Source organism: Varanus komodoensis, unplaced genomic scaffold (genome assembly GCF_004798865.1).
Source record: "Varanus komodoensis strain SLA01 unplaced genomic scaffold, ASM479886v1 scaffold57, whole genome shotgun sequence".
In the NCBI taxonomy this organism is placed as follows: domain Eukaryota; kingdom Metazoa; phylum Chordata; class Lepidosauria; order Squamata; family Varanidae; genus Varanus; species Varanus komodoensis.
The window spans coordinates 4,318,415-4,337,582 of record NW_025336182.1 but is presented as its reverse complement, the minus strand read 5'-3'; the positions used below and the strand labels follow the sequence as shown (position 1 = coordinate 4,337,582).

At 50.1% G+C, this 19,168-nt stretch overlaps 1 protein-coding gene across 3 annotated transcripts; it reads left to right on the top strand.

Annotated features, from left to right (window-relative positions):
* The first annotated feature begins 9,376 nt into the window (after window positions 1-9,376).
* LOC123032941 (acyl-coenzyme A thioesterase THEM4-like) lies at window positions 9,377-19,137 on the top strand. 3 transcript variants are annotated; one of them, XM_044449179.1, is made up of 7 exons: window positions 9,377-9,457; window positions 10,928-11,144; window positions 12,753-12,912; window positions 15,189-15,354; window positions 16,239-16,349; window positions 16,801-16,925; window positions 17,804-19,137. In XM_044449179.1, exons 2-7 carry the CDS (start codon window positions 11,013-11,015, stop codon window positions 17,896-17,898), a joined length of 789 nt encoding a protein of 262 aa, XP_044305114.1. In that variant the 5' UTR covers window positions 9,377-9,457; window positions 10,928-11,012; the 3' UTR covers window positions 17,899-19,137. The 3 variants fall into 3 exon arrangements, with proteins under 3 accessions (XP_044305114.1, XP_044305113.1, XP_044305116.1); XM_044449178.1 differs by lacking the exon at window positions 9,377-9,457 and adding an exon at window positions 9,558-9,687; XM_044449181.1 differs by lacking the exon at window positions 9,377-9,457 and adding an exon at window positions 9,786-10,291.
* The last annotated feature ends 31 nt before the right edge of the window (window positions 19,138-19,168 follow it).

Below are 19,168 nucleotides of genomic sequence, written 5' to 3'. Positions count from 1 at the left end.
TTTTCCTTAACACTCTGAGTGTGTGTGTGTGTGTGAGAGAGAGAGAGAGAGAGAAACATAGAATCAGAGCGAGTCAGAAGGGGCTTCCTGGGCCATCTAGTCTGACCCCCGGCCCCGCTCACGACATGCCCACCATGGTGGCTCTTTCGAGATCACTTGCTCATTTTCAGGCCAACAGGGGGCTGTCAAATGAAAGGAGAACTTGTTCCTTGAACTGTCGGTCCTTCTGTTGGCACCCAGCACTAGTTGTGGGAGTCCCTGAGCACCATCCATCTGGGCGCCCCTTGCTAGCTTTGGAGAGAAAGCGAACGGGCCGGACCTGATTCTAGGAGAGACCGAGACTAAACATCAGCCGAGGAGGGAAGGATAGTGCAGAGCAGTGACTTGCTGCTGCCCAGAGACTTCCCCAAAAGTGGAGCGTGTTTAGCAAGGATAGCCCAAGCAGGAGAGCGTCAGCGCTTTCCCGGGAGTTTGGACCTCCTGCCCCCTGCCTGATCTCAGACATTGGCTTCTCCGATGGCTAACTTGGCTCGGACCAGCACAGCGAAACGCACAAGCCTCTGAGCGGTTTCCTTTGTGCACGATCGAAGCCGGTTACTTGGAATCGTGGCTCAGGGCCTTGTCTCCAGCAGCCTGGGACACCCCACAATTTGTCCAAAATGGAACTGGCCCCCAGACTGAAGGAGGTTCAGTGCCGGCATAAACAGTCTGGTGATTCTCCCAGGGAAAAAGACCAGCTTGACCAAGAGGGATGGAAACGTTTCTGCGTTCCCACGCTGGGCGTGGTTCCTCACAAGGGCTATTCTTCAACGTTGGAGTGGAACACAAGCCGCATTGTCTGCCTGATAAATGAGCCTTCACGGAGCTCAAGTCTCAGCCGCGGTGCCCTACATCTTTGGTGTTATTCTGCATTCTCTGCCCAATGTGCTAACAGAGCACAGAACAAGCTCACAGGCAGAGAATCATCTGGAATTCCTATTTGGGACATGCCAAGGCTTGGGTGTCTGGAGCCAAGACTTCTAACACCAGTGTCTGCTCTTGAGATGCAGGAATACAGAGCCCAGGTGGCCCAAACCCTAACCCCAAGCCGTGCCCCCTTTCCCCCATCCCTCAATAATTTTGTGGTTATCTGGCTTTTGTGCAGTTCCCGTACCTCTGGTCATCTAGAAGGTCGAAAAATGTCCCTTCTAAGACTTAGAATCTGGCAAAAGGGGATTTAGACTATAATAAGGCCACTTTTTTTAGTATTTTTCCCCACTCCTTCTGCCCCATTTTTCTCTCAGCTCTGCCTGCAACTGGAATGCCTCCAAGGCAGAATTTGGCCCTCAGAGCTGTATTAATTGATGGTATTCCTTTGGGATTCTGACATCCTGCTTGGACAGGGCAGGGCAGATGGTGGCATGTTTCAAGCCCAGTCACACACACGGGGAGCCCAGGAGCTAAAAACCAGCTGGAGGATGGATTATTTTCCTTGCCATAGAAAGGAGATGATGCTGATGGTTCTTTTGCAGAGCCAGGGTAGCATAATGGTTAATAGGACTGGGATGGGATGAGGTTTGGATCCTAGTTCCCACTCACTGTCACTCGGTGATATGGACCCGTCACTGGCTCTCCACCCAGCCTACCTCGCAGGGTTGTTAAGAGGACAGAATGGAGAGTCAGAGGAAGGTCCGCTGAAGATTCAACTGTCCGCTGAGAGAATCCTAAGGGCATAAGAGCCAGGCTGGATCGAGCCAAGGAGCTGCCTAGTCCAGTGCTCTGTCCACACGGTGGACAACATGAAGCCCACAATCAGGATAAGAATGCAATGGCACCCTCTCACCCATGTTCCGCAGCACACAGGCATACTGCCTTCATATTGGAGGTGGCATAGAGCCATCAGGACCAGTAGCCATGGAGAGTCTTCTCCGTGGGTGGCCCAATCCCCTTCTGAAGCCCCCCAGGGCGGAGGTCACCATGCGATCTGGATGGGGATTCCATAGTGCAGCTTTGCAGGACTTCCACCGATCAGTCCTGAAGCTCCCACCGTGCAGCCTCGCGGATGACACCCATGGGCCTGCTATCCTGAGAGAGGGACGAAACTGCACCCCACCACATCTTCCCAAATCCTGCTGCTGGCGCCGATTGCAGGAGCTGGCCAAGAGCCAGCCCGACGGGGATTACGCCGTCGCCAGGGGAGCTTTTGCTGAATTATGCCCTGCAGATCCCGGTCCTGGAAGGCGCTTCAGCACCAGGAAGCAGAACGATGCCGGATTGCCAGGTCACGGTGGGCTCGCTCCGTCCAAACAGCAGTAGAGGAATGCCAGAGACGCCCCTTACCTCAGCCCCCAGGTATTTTATCCAGAAAGCGCTTGGGACTGAAGCCAATTTCTGCCACAGGACTGGGGTAGGTTCAGAAGAGGCTTGAGGTGCAGGATTCCTGAAGGAAAGACGTTGACCAAAAAGACCTCAGGAGTTGCAAACACCCAGGGCCCGGCGCTCAGGCAAACAGAGAGACTCTCAGAGTAGAGAAATCAGCTGCTCCCTCCATCTTCAGGTTAAGAAAAAAAACATGTTTCTAGTCCCTTTGAGCCATTTTCGGCCATCTGAATAACATCATCTCACCCTCCCGACATGGTCTAAACAGCTTTAAGGGAACTGTTAACACCGCAAAGGGCTGGCAAGGACTTGGTGCTTATTTCGGGGCTACAAAGCCCCCAGCCGGAGGTCCCAATCCAGCCCCCAATCCCCAAGCACAGGGTGGTCCCCCAGCTTTGTGTGGGGCTTTCCCCCTGTTCTGTAAGGTTGAAATGCCTTCCTTAGTCGCTGGCAGAAAAAGGTTGCAGAGTGGCACCTTATTGCTATTTTTTGAACTTTGGCCACACCCCCTTTGATGTTTGGCCACACCCCCTGTAGCCTGGCCCCACCCACCACTGAAACCCAGAGAACTTTCCAAAACTGCATTTGGCCTTGAAAGAATGAATGAACGCTCCAATAACATTCTGCCTGAGCCTTAGTTTACCTTGGGCAAAGGGGACTCGTGGCCGCCAGAAGTCAGCGTAATGACGGTGAGCATCGCACCCAGGTGGTTGCTCCAGCGAGCCACATGGAAGGGGGGTGTCCTGAAGCAGAGCTAGGTTAGTTCGGGGGGCCCTCACTTCTCCCGGGCCTATTGCAGCAGAGCGGTGTGTTCATCAGGCTCCTCGTTCGAAGGGGCCTCCCCCCCGCTTGCCAAATTCTGGGACTAGAGAACCGGGCGGCTGGCTCACACCTGCAGCAAGGCGCTTTTGGAACGGGCTGCCGGCAGCACACACCTCGCATTCCAAAAGTGGCCCCCAAAACCGGCTGCTAGCAGTGCAGCAGGAGAACAGCAGCTGGTCTGGCAAATTCTGCACTCCCCAAAGAATCCACACCTTTCTTCGCCCCCCCCCCCCCCCGCGAATGCTTTCAGTTTGCCGCGGGCTGTGGAATTTAACCCAGGTGACTATTTCTGGTTGCTGCTCCGCTCGAGCCAACTCTGAAGTGTCCTTGTCAGTCCAGGAGCTCTGTCACCCTTGGGGAATTTCCTCTCCCTTCCTAAGTATGTTCGCAGTCCAGACGGACGGCCTTTCTAGCCAGCGGCATCCAGGGCACCCAACTTCAGCTGTGTTGGCTGTGACATCCGTCCTGAAGGGAGCTCTCCTCATACCTCTGCTGGGAGAGGAATGGAACTACCACAAAGCCAGTCAAAACAGGTGTCTGGTGGTAAACATTACAAAACAAAATGGTGCAGTGCGAAGTGCTTCAGGTGCAGCCAGCCTCTTCGGCATGACCTTTTCCGGCTGCTCCATTCTGTTCCGCTGCTCTCGTGAGGGATCATTGCAAAGAATATTGTAGCGTAATTCTTGATGTTCTCAGGGCCCCACTGAGCAGAAAGGGGGCACCAATGCCACGAAGCTAGATTATCTCACTTTGAAGGAAGTGAAGACAGACACATGGCCATCGAAAAAGCTGCATCCACACACAACACCCCCCTGTGTTCATGAGACTATCCGGTCCAGAATCCAAAAGCTGCAAATTATGGAACTTTATGGCAAGTTCACACTGGAGAAGGAAGACTTTCTTGAGTGTTTTGCTCCCTGTGACACGTACATGTCCCATTTTCCTCAGCCTTCTTGGTGGAGATGCTAGGCAGAGGATGGTGGCCAGAAGGCCAGGCTGTGGTCCAGGCACAAGCATTCATCAGCCACATGAGAAACAGCCCCTTCGATTTCTCGTAAGTGTCTCTTGTCACAACCCACAACGTTGGTTGGCCCGGTTCCGGTCGCAAGCAGTTGGGCTGCAAATATTTGTGTTGCCAGGTGACGGAGCCGGGGGCCACCCGCCAGCCTCAGCGGGTGTTCGGCTCCTCCCCTCCCCTTGCACATGTGCACGCCCGCGCACACACACACACACACACACACACACGGAGAGAGGGAGAGTCCCATGGTCTCGTGAGCTAATTCTGAACCATGCCTCATTGCAGGAAGCGGTCTGTCTTCCGTCGGAGCATTTCAGCCTCTCTTCTCAACCGTTTGCGAAACTCTTCTTTCGTCAAGAAGACTAAAAGTCAGCCTATGCCACTGAAATAATTTAAATGAGAAGCACAGTGCAGGCCTCCAGCAACTGCCCCTTCAAAGCTGATGTGCAGCCCCAACCAAGAGGAGTGCGCGCTTCATGCTCCCCCAGGGAAAACCTTCCAGGCAGGCTTCCTCCGTGCCTCTTGCGCTGGGACACTGTGTCCTTGCGCATCGGCAGTGCCGGGTTCACCAGCCTCTCGTGAAGTGCCGAAAAATGAGGAAATGTGTAGCCCAAAAGGAGGACAGCCGTTTGCATAAATGGAGCAGAAGCTTCTTGATATGGGGGAGGTGTCAATTTGGAAAGGACGGATTGTTTTCAAGGGAAAAACAGCTCATCCTAAGTGGGAAAGAGGCAAGCCGTTGCTAAGCTGCGCGGCTGCTTTTTCTGCGGCAGCTGCTCACTGCAAGTCTTGACTAACTGTTCTTGGTCTTCCAAGTGGAGCTGGTCAGGAGAGCTTCAGACAGTTCTGTGACAGCCTTTCTCACAACCAGCCTGTGGAAGCCGACATCTTGCGTTAGTTTGCACACATACCAAGCAAAGATGTTTGACTGCATGCCCTGCTCACTGGAGAAAAGTCTCGGCACGTTATCGCCACAGCCCAGGTGTGATCTGAGAGAGCCACAAAGTTTGGAGGGTCGAGTGCGGCTGCGCGAGGACTCGGCGGATCCAGGGGCTGGTCCCCCTCCAACGCTCATGGAGTGACTTTGGGCCAGTCGCTGACCCTCAGCCTGACCCACCTCACAGGCGTTTTCACATGGGGATGAGGAGAAAGAGGAACACGTAAGCCTCCTTAGGGTCCTTACAAGAGGAAAAAGGGGGGGATAGGACAGGAGTAATTTTTTAAAAATCATGCAAAGGGAAGCAAAGTCAATTGAGGACACTGATTTGCATAAAATTGGTGTGGACTAATTTGTATGTGTAGATGCCAACCCAGAAATTCATATGATCATCTGAGTAGAAATACAACGCATCGCATTCCGGTCTCCCCTCCAGGTGCATCATTAAGTCTTTGATGGGTTTTATCTGGGGCTTGCCTGGCTTAGACCCATTCAGGCAGGCTCACTTTGGATCTAAGCCTTACAAGGTCTTTGTCTTTCTGTTGGAGTTGGACTGGGCAGCCTTTCAAATTCAGGCACAACTTCTGTAAAATAGACTCCTGGCCTTCCTGAATTTTGCTGGCTTTGGAAAGATAGATTGGCTCACCCACTTACTGGTTTCAATTGTTTTCTTTTTTCAAAAAAAGAAAATCCTTCCTGTGAGTAAGGCCCTGACTCATGACTGCAAAACAGTAAACCACAGAACTTGGTAACCAGGAAAAAGCGTCTTCTGTACATTCAGTTCCTCTTTGGGGGTGGGGGATTATTACTAGCACTGTATTGCATTTATTTCCTAGTTTTTCCCCCTTTCAAGGAAGCCAAGCTCACATCATTTCTCTCCTCTGCATTTTATCCTCACAGTATGTTGGACTGAGAGCCTAGAGAGCGTCAGAACTGACTGAGGACTAGAATCCAGAAATCTTGAGTTCCAGTCCGGTACTCTAACCACTGCACCACACAGCATCTTAATGACTAGGCTCAGACATGATGACAACCTATGCTCAGGGACTGAATATGGGTTGAGCGCAGATTCTCATTGAACCATGGGCTTTTGTTGAAACATGGCTCATCTTGTTGTCGGAACCCAACCGAGCTAACTAACCATAGTGAACAACCCACAGTTCACATCCCAACAGCTAAGTAGGAGTTGTAAGTAGGGGTTGTTTATGGTTAACTAAGCGATGGCTCAGCAGCACAGCTGGGATCAGACAAAACAACAACAACAATCCATGGTACAACAACCCACGCTCAATCCTTGAATGTCTGAACCCAGTCAATATCAAGCCAGTTAGAATGGCCAAATCCGTCAATTTCAGTTTCTCTGTATTTCTCATTCTTCCTGTCTTTGGTTTGTGCCATTCTGTTCCTGGTCAGTTTGTGATTCTGCTTTTTAAAAAATCTGTACGGATGGCCTATCAGCCTTGCTTCTCTGACACGCTCCTCCCGGACTAAGATGGTACAGCTCGGGGTAATTGAACAGTTGCTCATTTGGAGTTATTTCTGCTGTTTGGATTTGTCAATTTCTCCTTCCTTTGGCCTTTGCATAACTATATGCAGATCTTTTAATCCAGGGGTGCATTTGTGAAGGTAAAATGTTTTATGCACATGGTAGTTTAAACCCTGTTACATTATAACTGTTTATAACAGCAGGTTATTTGGAAAAGCCAAATTATGTGTGTTTTGACATTGCTATAAGCCACCTGGAGCATCAAACATGTGAGGGCTCGCATACCTCTGGACGGCAAAGCCAAGAGCCTTCATTCATGTCTGGAAGGTGATGTTTACAAAATACTTTGTGGTATGAAACGGGGAGCGGAGCTAGCCTTGGGTTTATCAAGAGGCCCTCTGGAATCAGCCAAGAAGCATCTAGGTGGGTCCTCCAGGGCTTGGGGGATCGAATTCCAGCCTAGGGTGGGTGATCTGAAAAAATAATGAGAACACACATCACATTCCCCACGGGGGCTGGACTGAGCTCAGCCCCGAAGGTGTTCCACACCCGCCTCTCCCGGAAAGGGCCTCCCGCACCAGGGCAAACAACGGAGCCGGCACGGGGTCCCCTTCAGCACCCTCGAAGCAGGAATGCTGCTCAGTTGGGAGGCGAGATCTGGGTGGGATCCCGCTGTGCCGGGAGTCTCTGCCGGGATCTGCGGGCCATTCAGCTCTTTGCTCACGGTGCAAGTGCTAATTGCTGAAAATCACAGGCAGTACGAGGTTAAGCTTCAAAAAAGCTGGTATTTCTGGTGTACGGTGCCCCGTTTCCTTTTGCCTTTCGAGGGAGCAAACTTGTGTCCATTCAGGGGGACAAAAGCCGAAAATGTTGCAACCTCTCGGCTGCAGTGGGAGGCTCACTTTGGGAACTGCTTCCTGGTGAACCTAAGGGCTGAAGAGCCCTCCTTCCTTCACTTCCCCTGCAGCAGTACCGATAATATGGAACTGGCCTGCCTTGCAGGATTGTTGTCAGGGTGTCCAAAGGAACAAACATGAAACATGTCCCAAATGCTGCACACTTGCATCCCACAGTGAGAAGTGGCATCAACCAGCTTTTTCCTTTCCTCATGCGGTGGCGCCCAATCTATGGCATGCGCTCCCCAGAGAGGTCCGCCTGGCGCCGTCGTTGTTTTTCGGTGCCAGGCCAAGACCTTTTTATTCAAACGTCATTTTAACTGTTAATACTATTTATTTATTTTATTCTTCGGCCAGGGCGACTTATTTTATATTGTTAACTTGTTTTATATTTTTATTGTATAATATTTTAAATGATATATTTGTGAGCCGCCCCGAGGCTTCGGCGAATGGGGCGGCATAGACATTTTCTAAATAAATAAATAAAATAAACGCAGCGGGTTGAGTCCCAGTGTTTTAGTGACACAGTGTTCTGCTCTCCAGTCTTTGTCAGATCACTTTTCTTCAGCTTAATGGAGATGGAGGCTGTTGGCCAACTGCACTAAAAGCACCGCAAATCAATCCCAATACTGTAGTTGGCAGGAAATGCTACTTCAGCAGGACAGAGAATGTGGCATGTTCTGACGCCGGCCACATGCTCCCTCTGGCGTCAGAAGGCAGCTAGGAACAAGCCTCAGCCCTGAAAAAGCCTGGTCGTATGTCGACCTTCTCCTCCTCCTCCTAACATGGTGGCATGCCAAATATTTTGGATTTTAGCTCCCACAAGGCCCTGCCAGTACAGTCGAGAGTGAAGAATGCTAGAAGCTGTCATCCGAAACATCTGGAAGTTGCAAGGTTAAGAAGGGCTGGCATCCAGCAAGGAGGCAGTTTCCCTTTGGGAGGGAAGGCACTCTGAACATGCTCAGGGAAACCTTTCATTCAGCTTTATTACAGTAAGGGCATTCTCTCGGGATGGGGGAATTCTGCACACGCTTAGAGACACGGACACCTCAGATGCTGACATCACCCACACTCAGACGAAGAGCCACGCTTTCCCTTTCTGTGCCCCGCAACCAACCTCCAGCCCAGCCTCTATTATGGACAGCCATAAGGTGAAGGGAACTTGGACCTAAGGAAAATAGGATGCAAATGTAATCAACATGCTGCTGGAAAGAGAAATGCTCTTTGTCCCCCATGTGGCACAAATAGCGATGCTGAGATGCACTTCTACCTAACAGCTTTTCTGGTGGCTTCAACGTTAGTGTAAAGAGCAATTCAACAGATGCAGCTTTTCTTATTGTAGGGCTGCAAGGGAGAGTATTACACAATGAGGCTCGTGACACCTCAGAGATAAAGGCCCCAAGAGTAAATCAGTGTGACTAATCAGTCCAGATTAATCTAAGCTCCGTTTATTTCTGTGCATCTCATCGTGCAGCCGGGAAAGCACTCTGCACATGCCTAGGAATCCTTTGCCCTGCGGGAAAATAACCATTCTGGCAAAACTCCCCGGGAAACGTTCGCCTGAGCTCGTATAGCCTAATAAAGAGCAAGAATCGGCTGGAGATGTTTCACTGGAGATGTTTCATAAAAAAAATAAAAATATTGAGAAAGGGAGAACTTTCAGGGTGAAGGGCGGACGGGGAGGGAGGGAGGGGGGAGGAGGGGGAGGGGCCGCGCACGCGCACAGCAGGCTTCGCTGCGCGGACATGGGAAGGCTGAGAAAGCGCGCGGGCATGACGTCACGCGCTCCGGAGGAGGGAGGGCAGGACGCGCATGCGCCCCCGCGGAGCCGGAAGTGCGCGCGCGCGCGCGCGTGACCTCGCCCCCTCCGTTGACGTCACCAGGAGCCGGTTGTCCGAGGGTGGCGGTGGCCTGGAGGCGGTGCACGAGCTCCTGCGCAGGTAGGCCTCCCCGAAGGTCAGCCGGGGTCAAGGGTCACCCAAAAGCAGGTCATGCGGAAGAGGAGGGGGGAGGTCAGAGACGGAGTTTGGGGGGGGCGGTGCCCAGATTGTGCGTGACTGCGGCGATTGATTAGGCTGCTCTGCTGCCCTTTCCCTTGAATCGCACAGGGCGGTTTACATCGCTCTCCTTCGCCTGCTTGGTCTGATCCCCAGGACAACAACCCTGCGAGGTAGGATGGGCGGAGAAGCTGGCTGGCTCGAAGTGGCCCAGTCTGCCCCATGGCTGAGCAGGGACTCGAACCCAGAGGCGCGAGCCCCAGCCCCACACCCTTAACCACGACAGCTCACTGCCCCTCTCACTCTCATTGTTGCTTGTTTTTAATGATAAACGCCCGCACTTGTAATATTGTGTTCAGGGTGGATGCCAAGGGTTGGCCTTTGGGAAAACTTTGGCGTCATGTTTGTTAAAGTTGTGTTTGGCACATTGTGCAGAATGCGAGGAGGAGGAATCCAAAATCCACATTTGGGCCAAGCCAAAGCCTTCGAATGCGTGTGCAAGGGCCAGAATTCTGTTCATCGAGACATCAGGGAAAAGCCCACAACGATAGGACTGATGTTGTGCTTGTGCTTTGACAGTCTTTGGAAGGAAATTGTGGGCTTACAATACAAGCTTAGGCATATTTAGGCTGAAAAAATATGCAGGATTGACATATTTTTCAATGGGGGCTATAGAGCTTATTTTTCTGTTTAATCAGGCATAGGATTGTGCTCCAGATCTCTGCCAGGTGCTGCAGCCAGGGAAGCAATTTTCCCCGTTGTGGTCAGGCAATCAAGGTCAGCTGAAACTTATATCTGTGCCTTGCCTTAGATTAAATGTACAGGTTCCCAGAGAGCAGAAGAGGAGCTGAAATTGCAGCCCTTCAGGACAGAGAAACATATTTTTCTACCAAGTGGGGAGGTACTTCTTGCTTTTCCCTTCCCACCAGCTACTTGGCATAACTACAAAAGGTGGTCCCAGTATACTTCACCTTTCCCCTACTGTATTCTGTAAAGTGAAACAGCTATGCTAATGGAAAGATTGTGTGTTTCTCTGCCTGCCAAAGCACTTGTGTGTTTTGCCAAAGGCCAAACAGATCTGGGTTTACCTGTTTTTCAGCAATGGGGGTCAGCAACTGTTCTTTAGTCCCAGAGTACTGCTAGGAATCTTGTTAATGGCAGCCCCCATTAGTGACTAGTCAAGTCAGCCTCTCATCTCCATCCTGAAACCTCGTGGCCAAAGCACTTAGCCTGATCTGTATACTTTGTTTGTTTCCTTGCATTCTCCCTGCTCCCCAATCTTTGCCAGATTCTAGCTCTCACTTGGGATGGGAATGAGTTTCTCTGACATTTATGGAGAGTCTCTCATTCCTGTGGAGAAGCCCTTTCCAGTTCATATTTCCTTTGCCTTACTGAGCTGCTTTTCCTTGGCAGAGGTGACCTTCAAAGGCAGAGGTGTCTCCTCTTGGCCTCATGACCAGCGATACGGATAGCTGAGGCCTGTTTTACCGTGAAGATCATGCTGAGGAGCTTCCTGAGGGCGATGAAGGGGCTTGCCTGCCAGAGGACCCCCCGCGCCCCTTCACAGGCAGCCCTGGCGTCTGAGGGAACCTTGCAGCGTGCCTCCCATGCACTTGTGTGCAATGCCACAGTGAGTACCGAGAAAAGGGGAAGGTGGGTGTCACTTTTCCTGAGGAGACCTAAACCTCCCTTGGTTTTGCGTAGGGCGTCCTTTTGTCGATTCCTGCCCTCAGTTTTGTTTGGATGCTTTTGCTTTGCAAGATCTTTGCGTGGATCTTGCTACTGATATTAAAGCAAATGTGTGGCTCTGTTATGCATTTCACTGACCATCACACAGGGTTAAGCAGGTGTTTGTTTGGGATCCAGTGAAGGCAAAGGTGGAGTAAACTGAATGGAGCTGGAACAATATATTGATTTATTCAAAGTAATTAGAAGCCCTACAAGTCCCCCAAAGTAAATGAAATACTGTAACTCCGGGCAGACCACGTAAGCAAACAATAGGCACCACGAAACTGTTCTCTGCCCCCTTCGACATCTACCGCTTAGTTTGCCATTTCACACTTCAAGCAGTATCCTTTTTGCCGCCGCCTCAAGTGCCAACTGAGTGTGGTTCTCGTAACACCGGATTAGTCACCGGTTCAAGGTAACACTGCATCACTGGCTTCACAATCTGCTTGTGGAACTTGCCCTCACAAGAACCATTTATTTGATTTAAACGTTTATAAGAGCCTGTAGCGTGGATGTCGTTTAAGATAAGGTTTTTCTAGGAGGAGGGGATTGCCCAGGGGCAGGAGTAGTGCTAACTCGCTGGAGCCTCCAGGTGTAGAGGCAGATGCCCAGGTACTAAGGCGGGCTTGTGTGGTTTCATGGAGACATGAGGCTGCCTGCTGTGGGCTAGTGATGAAAAAAGTTATTTCAAAAAATCTTGACCAAAACTAAACAAAGTATAACGGCCATGTCCATAAGCAGCACTGAGACCCTCTGGGAGCCTCTAGCCACTGGAGTCTAGCGGAAGCCAAGGAGGCAGGGGTAGATTGCACCAAATTGCTGGTGGGAAAGGTTTTTATTTATTATTTTATTAAAACATTTTTATGCCGCCCCATTCGCCGAAGCCTCGGGGCGGCTTACAACAATAAGTTAAAAAAATAATTATAATATTAAATTAAAAAATATAAACATTAGATTAAAAATACAAAAATACCAATATAAAATAAGCCGCCCTGGCCAGATAAAATCCAATAATATTAACAGTTAAAATGCCGCTTAAATAAAAAGGTCTTCGCCTGGCTCCGAAAAACAAATAACGACGGCGCCAGGCAGACCTCTCTGGGGAAGGTTGCTGACAGGAGGTCTCTCTTTGCAGTGGGGGAGCCTCAGGGTGACCTCTCTTGTGAGCTCTCACTCTTTTCCACTTTTTAAATTTTTATTATTTTCTCTACTAGTTTAAACTAAAACAAAAATTATTCCTGAGACATCAGACATACTGGGTTGACTTCTTGCTACAATTAATAACCATATTCGGCTCTACATATAGTCCCATTTCTCTAACCAGTGATAAAAGAAATTCCAGGTTTGGCAGAAGTATGTATCTTCCTTCTCCTTCTAAGACAAAGTCAGTCTATCCATTTCCGCACAGTCCGGAATCTTTTTTTAGAATCTGCTCTTCAGTCGGTGGTTCTTCATTCCTCCCGTATTGAGCAAACGCAGTCACCTTACAAGCTCTCTTACATACTTTCAGATCCCGCTCACGCAGCCTGAAAAGACAAAAGACTATGCCCTTCCCAATCCTGGCTGGAGCCAGGAAATGCTGGATCAGTTCAACAGGCTCATGGAGATGACGGAAGATGGAACGTGGAGAAAGCTGCCCTCGTATAGGCATGCTCTGGAACATATTCCAGGTGAGAAGCTCTTGTTTGTTTGTTCGTCCACATCCTTATCGGCCACCTGTAACTGCCAAAAGGCCTTCCTAAGCAGCTTACAACATATGTATGTATACTTAACACATTAAAACACTTAAGAGATTAAATACATCCATACAACTACAATATTTTTAAAAGGCCACAGCATTCTTACGGGCTAAGTATTAAATTTATTTAAAAAGGAATGTTTTCACGTGACACCAGAAAGAAAGTAGAGGTGGCGCCAGGCGGATTTCCCTAGGGAGGGAATTCCAGAGATGGGGAGCAGCAGCGGAAAAGGCCCTTCGCCTGGTTGCCGCTCCACTCGCCCTTCTCGCCTCCTCTTGCTTTTCAAAGTATTAATTCTTGTTTTTATTCCGAACATTTTTTATTCCATGCTGGGGACAGAAAGGCTCCCAGGGCAGCTTAGAACCAGTCAGTTTTAGACAGTCACTGCCCCTGGGGTGTAGTCTACAAAGCCGTGTCATCAGAGGATAATTAGATGGGGAGGGAAGAGGAAAGCATTTGGTTTGCCAGCAGTGTTGGTAGGATGACCCTATTTTCCTCCTTGACTCCTTTTTTGCATCTCTTTCTTTTTGTCCCTAGTAATGCTGTTATTGCTGCCTTTACTGTCATTATATTGCATTCATATCCTGTCTTATGTCTTGCAAGGTGCCCAGTGCAGCTTAGATTGACTTCCCCCGCTCTGCTTTATCTGCACACAATAACAACCCTGTGAGGTGGATTTCAGTTTGAGGAAGTGAATGGCCCAAGCTCACCCAGTGTGCTTCATGCTCTAGGAGATTAGAATCCAAATTCCTTTCTCTGATCACCAGTCCTTACAGAAATGACCTTAATGGTCTTCTCGTTAGGGAAGCTACAAGCGCAGTTAATAGCAGTCTGGTTTGGTTTGGACTTGGACTAGCACTCTGTATCCCAGTAGCTCAGTGTTCTTAATTTATTCATTATTTCATCATCTCTGTCTTCATCTTTGGCCACCAACGATCCAGTTCCCCAAAAGTAATGTTTAAAAATCTGGCATGGCTTCTAGAAGTCAATTGCAAATGCTACTCTGGTATCTGCACCTGGCTGAGCTGAGCTTCACTGGCTGAGCTTCAAGGCTGTGGTGGGAGATGCGGGGAGCCGTTTTCACAGGCACGGTGGATGACGGTCTTCCTTGTTGGTTGTATTTATTATATCTATATCTTGCCTGTTTGCCTGGCTAGGAGCTCAGGGCTGCTTATATAATTCTTCTCTCGGCCTTATCCTCAACAACAACTACCCTGTGAGGTAGGCTGGGCTGAGTGCGCAAGGGCCCACCTGCACCCAGGGAGATATATGTGTGCGTGGCTGAGTGGAGATTAGAACCCAGATCCCCCGAGCCCCGTTCCTGCACCCTTAACCGCTCCACTACACTGCCTCTCCCTTTCACCCAGCTGCGTTCACTCTTTCCCCAGAAGTGTCTCAGCTGAGAACTGAATGTCACGTTTGGAGCGAAGGACTTTTTTCTTCCCTTTCTGTGTTTTTTTTAATCTGCATAATAATGCCCTTTACAAAGGTGAGCCACCCGTATCCCATCATCAGCCCAACAGCCAAACATGAAGCATGATGGGAGCTGGAGGATGAACCGTCGCCTGTCCCTGGAATTCTTTTAGTTTCTCTGCAGTACACAGAATTTCAGGTGCATATCAATGACCACTAAGAGGGCTGATAATGTAACTTCGGGTTGTTTTGTTACTCCGGTACACAATCTTGGCATTTATTCATTTATTTAAAAAAATTTTATCCTGTCCTTCCCAATAAAACATCTCAGGACGGCTTACAATAATTAAACAGTAATATAATAGTATAATGATTAAAGCAATAAATAACAAAGCAAAACAAATTACAGTCAATTCTGCAAAACTAAAGAAAAAAGAATGTGACTAATCTTAAATCTTAAAACATCTAAAATCCTTAATTCTTAAAATGATTATTTTTTATTGTTATATTGTTATTATTTATGTATTTATGTATCCTTTGTGAGCTGCCCTGAGGCTTTGTTGCGATGGGGGCGGCATAGAAATGTTTTAAATAAATAAAGGTCTTTCCCTGGCGCCAAAGAGAGTATAAAGTCGGCGCCAGGCGAACCTCTCTTGGGAGCACATTTCACAATCTGGGCGCCACTGCAGAGAAGCCTCTTCTCCGGCTATACCTTAACCTACTTCAGGGAGGGTTCCCAGAGCATCCACCTGGAGTCCTGGATGCTGACCACTCTTCCCTCTTTGCCCCCGCAGGAGAGACCAGGCATTGGAAGCAGCTGAAGGACATCAGCATCCGCAACTTCCTCAGGAATACTGATGTTGAAGGTGCGGGCTTCGAGTACGCCATGTTCCTGAACCTATCAGAAGAAAGGCTGCTCTGCGTGTTCCAGCCGGGTCCCTACCTCGGGGGACCGCCAGGGTGAGGCTTAGGAACCAGGTCTTCAGCACCCTTGCTTGCAGAAACAATTGCCTGCTTCGTACGGAGCTGCAGCTTTGAGATGAGAACGGAGCCTCGCTAACTTATGTCCGGAATCTCCCGTGCGGAGTCCTTGGGCACCAGTGCCTCTGCGGGCAGCTGTGCTCGTCCTTGCCCCCCAGGCTTGGATGCTGCAAAGCCAAGTCTGCCCTCAGCACCTCTTCTCTTGGGGTTCAGCAGGGCGGCTTGTCTGCTGGCGCTCAGCCCTGCCCAGCTCCCTTGCACTTGGGTTTTTGAACAAGCTGTTCTTCATTTCGGGCTGCTAAGCAGCTTTTCGGGACTCTCACGCCCACCCTGGGAGCCGCCTTTCCAATTGGTGAGGCTGCCCCCCCCCCCGCATGGCAGCCTTTTGGGAGAGCGATCACAATCCCCGTTCAACATTTCCAGATGTGCCCACGCAAAGCATTTGAAGATCCCTTTTGTGTATGGCCAGACCCTCAATTCCCTGGTAAAAAGGGCAGGACGATGGCAATTCTCTCTTGATCAGCCGCTGGGGAAAAGCAAAATCTCTGTGAGGCATAATTAGGAAAGGAGCTGAAAAGAAACGTTGCCAAGATGGCGCTCCCTTGGTGCAAAGCTGTGATGCGACCGCACTTAGAATACTGTTCGCCACAGCTTCTCCTCAAGGTCCGGCTCTTTCTGCTGCCCAGTTCGTCCTTGCCTGCCCAGAGCGTTCCTCACTTGAGGGTCTGAATCTTCTTCACACAGAAACAGCGCGAGTCAGAAGGGTCCTCCCGGGCCGTCTAGTCTGGCTTCTTCCTACCTTCCTCTCGCCCTGCTTGGCCATTAATTCCCCCCCTTTCTGCTTGTTGCCTGTGCTGTCCCAGATTCACACACGGCGGTTCTATCGCCAGCATCCTCGATGCCTCGCTTGGGACGACTGCCAACTGCATTGCCGGCCGGGCGATGACCGCTCACCTCAGCATCAACTATAAGAGGTAAGTGGATCCAGGTATTTAAGTACGCAGGAATGGGGGAGGGGTAAGAGTTTGAGGTGGGACATGGCCGAGAAGAGGCTCCATCTGGGCCGCTGCTTGCCTCCACTGCTCCAGGCCCTTGTGGGCTTTCAATTTCATCCTTCGCTGAACAGAGGAGATGTTTACATAGAGGCTGCGATCCAGATCAAAGCCCAAGTCCAGACTGCTTTGCCTGAGCCATCCTCCTGGTGTGCCCAGGGCTAGGTTTGCTCCTGGCTCAGTCCTCTGGCTAAGAATCCTGCCGGAACGGCTTGTTGGCTCTGAACATGCCTCTCCTCGTGGTCTGCTTTTCCGGCCAGATCCGTGTCCCTTCTCCCCGGCTGCGGACAGGACCTGCCGGTTAGGAGCAGCAGGAGGGCATTGGTTGCGAAGCTGGAGGCCGTATCCCACAGCCCCGTGTCTCCCCTTTCAGCCCCCTCCCCCTTGGCTCCGTGGTCCTGGTGAAGAGCAGGCTGGACCGGATGGAGGGCCGGAAGCTGTTTACGAGCGGTCAGGTGGAGAGCCTGGATGGGCAGACCCTCTATGCGGAGGCCAGCGGTAGGTACCCCCCGTGAATTATCCACCGCTCTGACTGAGAACAAAGGTTCTTAAAGCACCATGTGGAAACCTGATTAGTATTAGCTTAGGTTTTCATAGATTATATTTTAACAGTCTTTTAAAATGAATCTCTGTGGTACAATTTTATGTGATATTGTTGAGGAATGTATGCTGCCTAGGGAGTCCTGTCTGGGACTATTGGATGTAGTTTTATAAATCAAATAATTGAGTAGGTGGGAAGAGATGAACAGCTGCAGCAAGTCAGAGGGACTGCCTGCGCTGTGGGATGGCGTTGGGGTGTTTAACCCAGCAAGGCTGGTGCTCAGATATGAGGAATTGCGCCCTCATTGACCAAATTTGTTCTGCGCCCCCACTTTGCGCGTGGCTTTGATAGAAGGAACCACACGCAAGAGGAATGCCTGGACGCCAACACTGCGGCCTTTTCCTCGAGCAGAGCCAAGTGTGGGCAACCTTTCGGGCTCTTGCAGGCCTCAGCAGGTTTCGACTTGGAAACCCTTCCCCTTCTCCCTTCTTGATTTCTGAGCTGTTACCTCCTCGCACTGGATTCTGAAACATCTTCTAATCCCTACATGTTTGGAGGTCTTGGAAAAAATGTATTAGCTGTCCAGGTTTTAATTTTAATTTTAATTCAGTGGCCTTGCAGGAAATACATTCATCTCATACCCCCCACCCCTGCTACCCCTGAGGAATTCCTTAGAAAATTTCACTGCCCTTACTTCCCCCGCCCGTCCCCCCAAAGATCCCATGACCAACTTGGCAAGGTCATTGAGTGGAGTCTCCCTTAACAGAGACGCAAGCATATGCCAACTGGCCAAGTTACTAATTTTGTTCTCTCTCTCCCACTCTCGTGGTTTTAGGTCTCTTCATCAAAGTGCAGGACAAGAAACCCTCCAGCAACGAGCAGGGTCCAAGCACCCAGGCGGAAACGAGCTCCTCACCTGAAGCCAGTTAACCTGGGCAGAGCCCCTCAGCTGGCTGGTCCAGGTGTCTCCCACCTCTGGAGCGAGCAACTCGTCCCTCCCTGAACCAGCTTTTCTGGCTTGTTGTGCTAGTTTGGAACCCGACGAGCACCTCTGCTCCCCCCTCCCAAAATCTGCCAAGTTTTCTGTTGGTCCTGGGATATTTTTGTTACCTGGCACGAGTAGTGCAGGAATCTGGCCGAGGTTCCGTGTGTCTGGCTACCAGGCTGTGCTTTCAAACAGTGTTATCGGGCCAGTGGCACGCCAGGCTGGCCTTCTGTAGCTGTGCAAGGGTCTTCAGGTCTTCTTCTGGACATTTCCCTTGGATTTGCAAGTCCTCCCACCTCCTTTGCAGCATGTCTTCCCTTCCACAGGAAGGAAGCCCTCCCAGGGCAACAGCTGTATGGATGCTCTGATTCTGAAACACAGACCACTTTTGGTATGCCAGATAAGCGGCGGTTCCAGAGAAGAATAGTTGGACCAATTAGAATGTGTGTTATCAGCACTTAACCTGTCTCATTCTCTGTTGGGATAGATAAAAGTCTTGAAAAAAGTGTTTACTGTTCAGAGAGAAACTGATAGGCAGCATGATATATTTGTCTTCATGGGGGTCTCTAAGCTCACTCACTGTGGGGTGTTTTTATTGCAAGCACAGAGTGTGTGTTCTGTGATCCATTTTCCAACAGGCCCAGGGCCCTTCAAGATACAAAAAAACCAGCAAGGGAGATAAGCTGCCGTACCTAAATCCAAACAGAACAGCCGGCTTGAATGTTCAGTTGTCAATTTATTTATGTTCTCGGTGGGTTCCAGAAGACCAGTTTGTCAAAGGCAGCTCCATGCTATAATGCTTCCAAGTGATGCCCGCAGCGCTCTGCTTTGGCCTCACCTGTGGGCAGATTCGGAAGCAGGAAGTTGCAAGCGCCAGTAGAACCTACAAACGACATGCCTTTCTGTGGTGGAGAATCGTTCACAACCGTGTGTTGGGGATGTGGCATTTGGGTATTTTGCCAATGTGGGGCCCATTAAGATTGGTTTGCAAGAAGCTAGTTATGTCGGGAATGCTCACCTGAGGTGAAGAAATTGCCTTCAGTGTTTGCATTCATGTTGCTTTAGACATGCGCTTCCTGATCGAAGGGGAAATGGAGGCAGGAAATGGAGAGTGAGAAGAGACCATTTTCACCTGAAGTAACTCTGTGCCATGTTTGAACAAATAAAACAGATTAGTAAATATAGAAGGGTTCTTGTTCATTTACTAAACAGCAT

Bases quoted from the DNA above. Each gene is read 5' to 3' on its own strand.
- LOC123032941 (XM_044449179.1), top strand. From the start codon at position 11,013: ATGCTGAGGAGCTTCCTGAGGGCGATGAAGGGGCTTGCCTGCCAGAGG. The intron at 15,355-16,238 runs GTGAGGCTTAGG...GTGCTGTCCCAG, and splicing joins TACCTCGGGGGACCGCCAGG to ATTCACACACGGCGGTTCTA. The intron at 16,926-17,803 runs GTAGGTACCCCC...TCGTGGTTTTAG, and splicing joins CCTCTATGCGGAGGCCAGCG to GTCTCTTCATCAAAGTGCAG.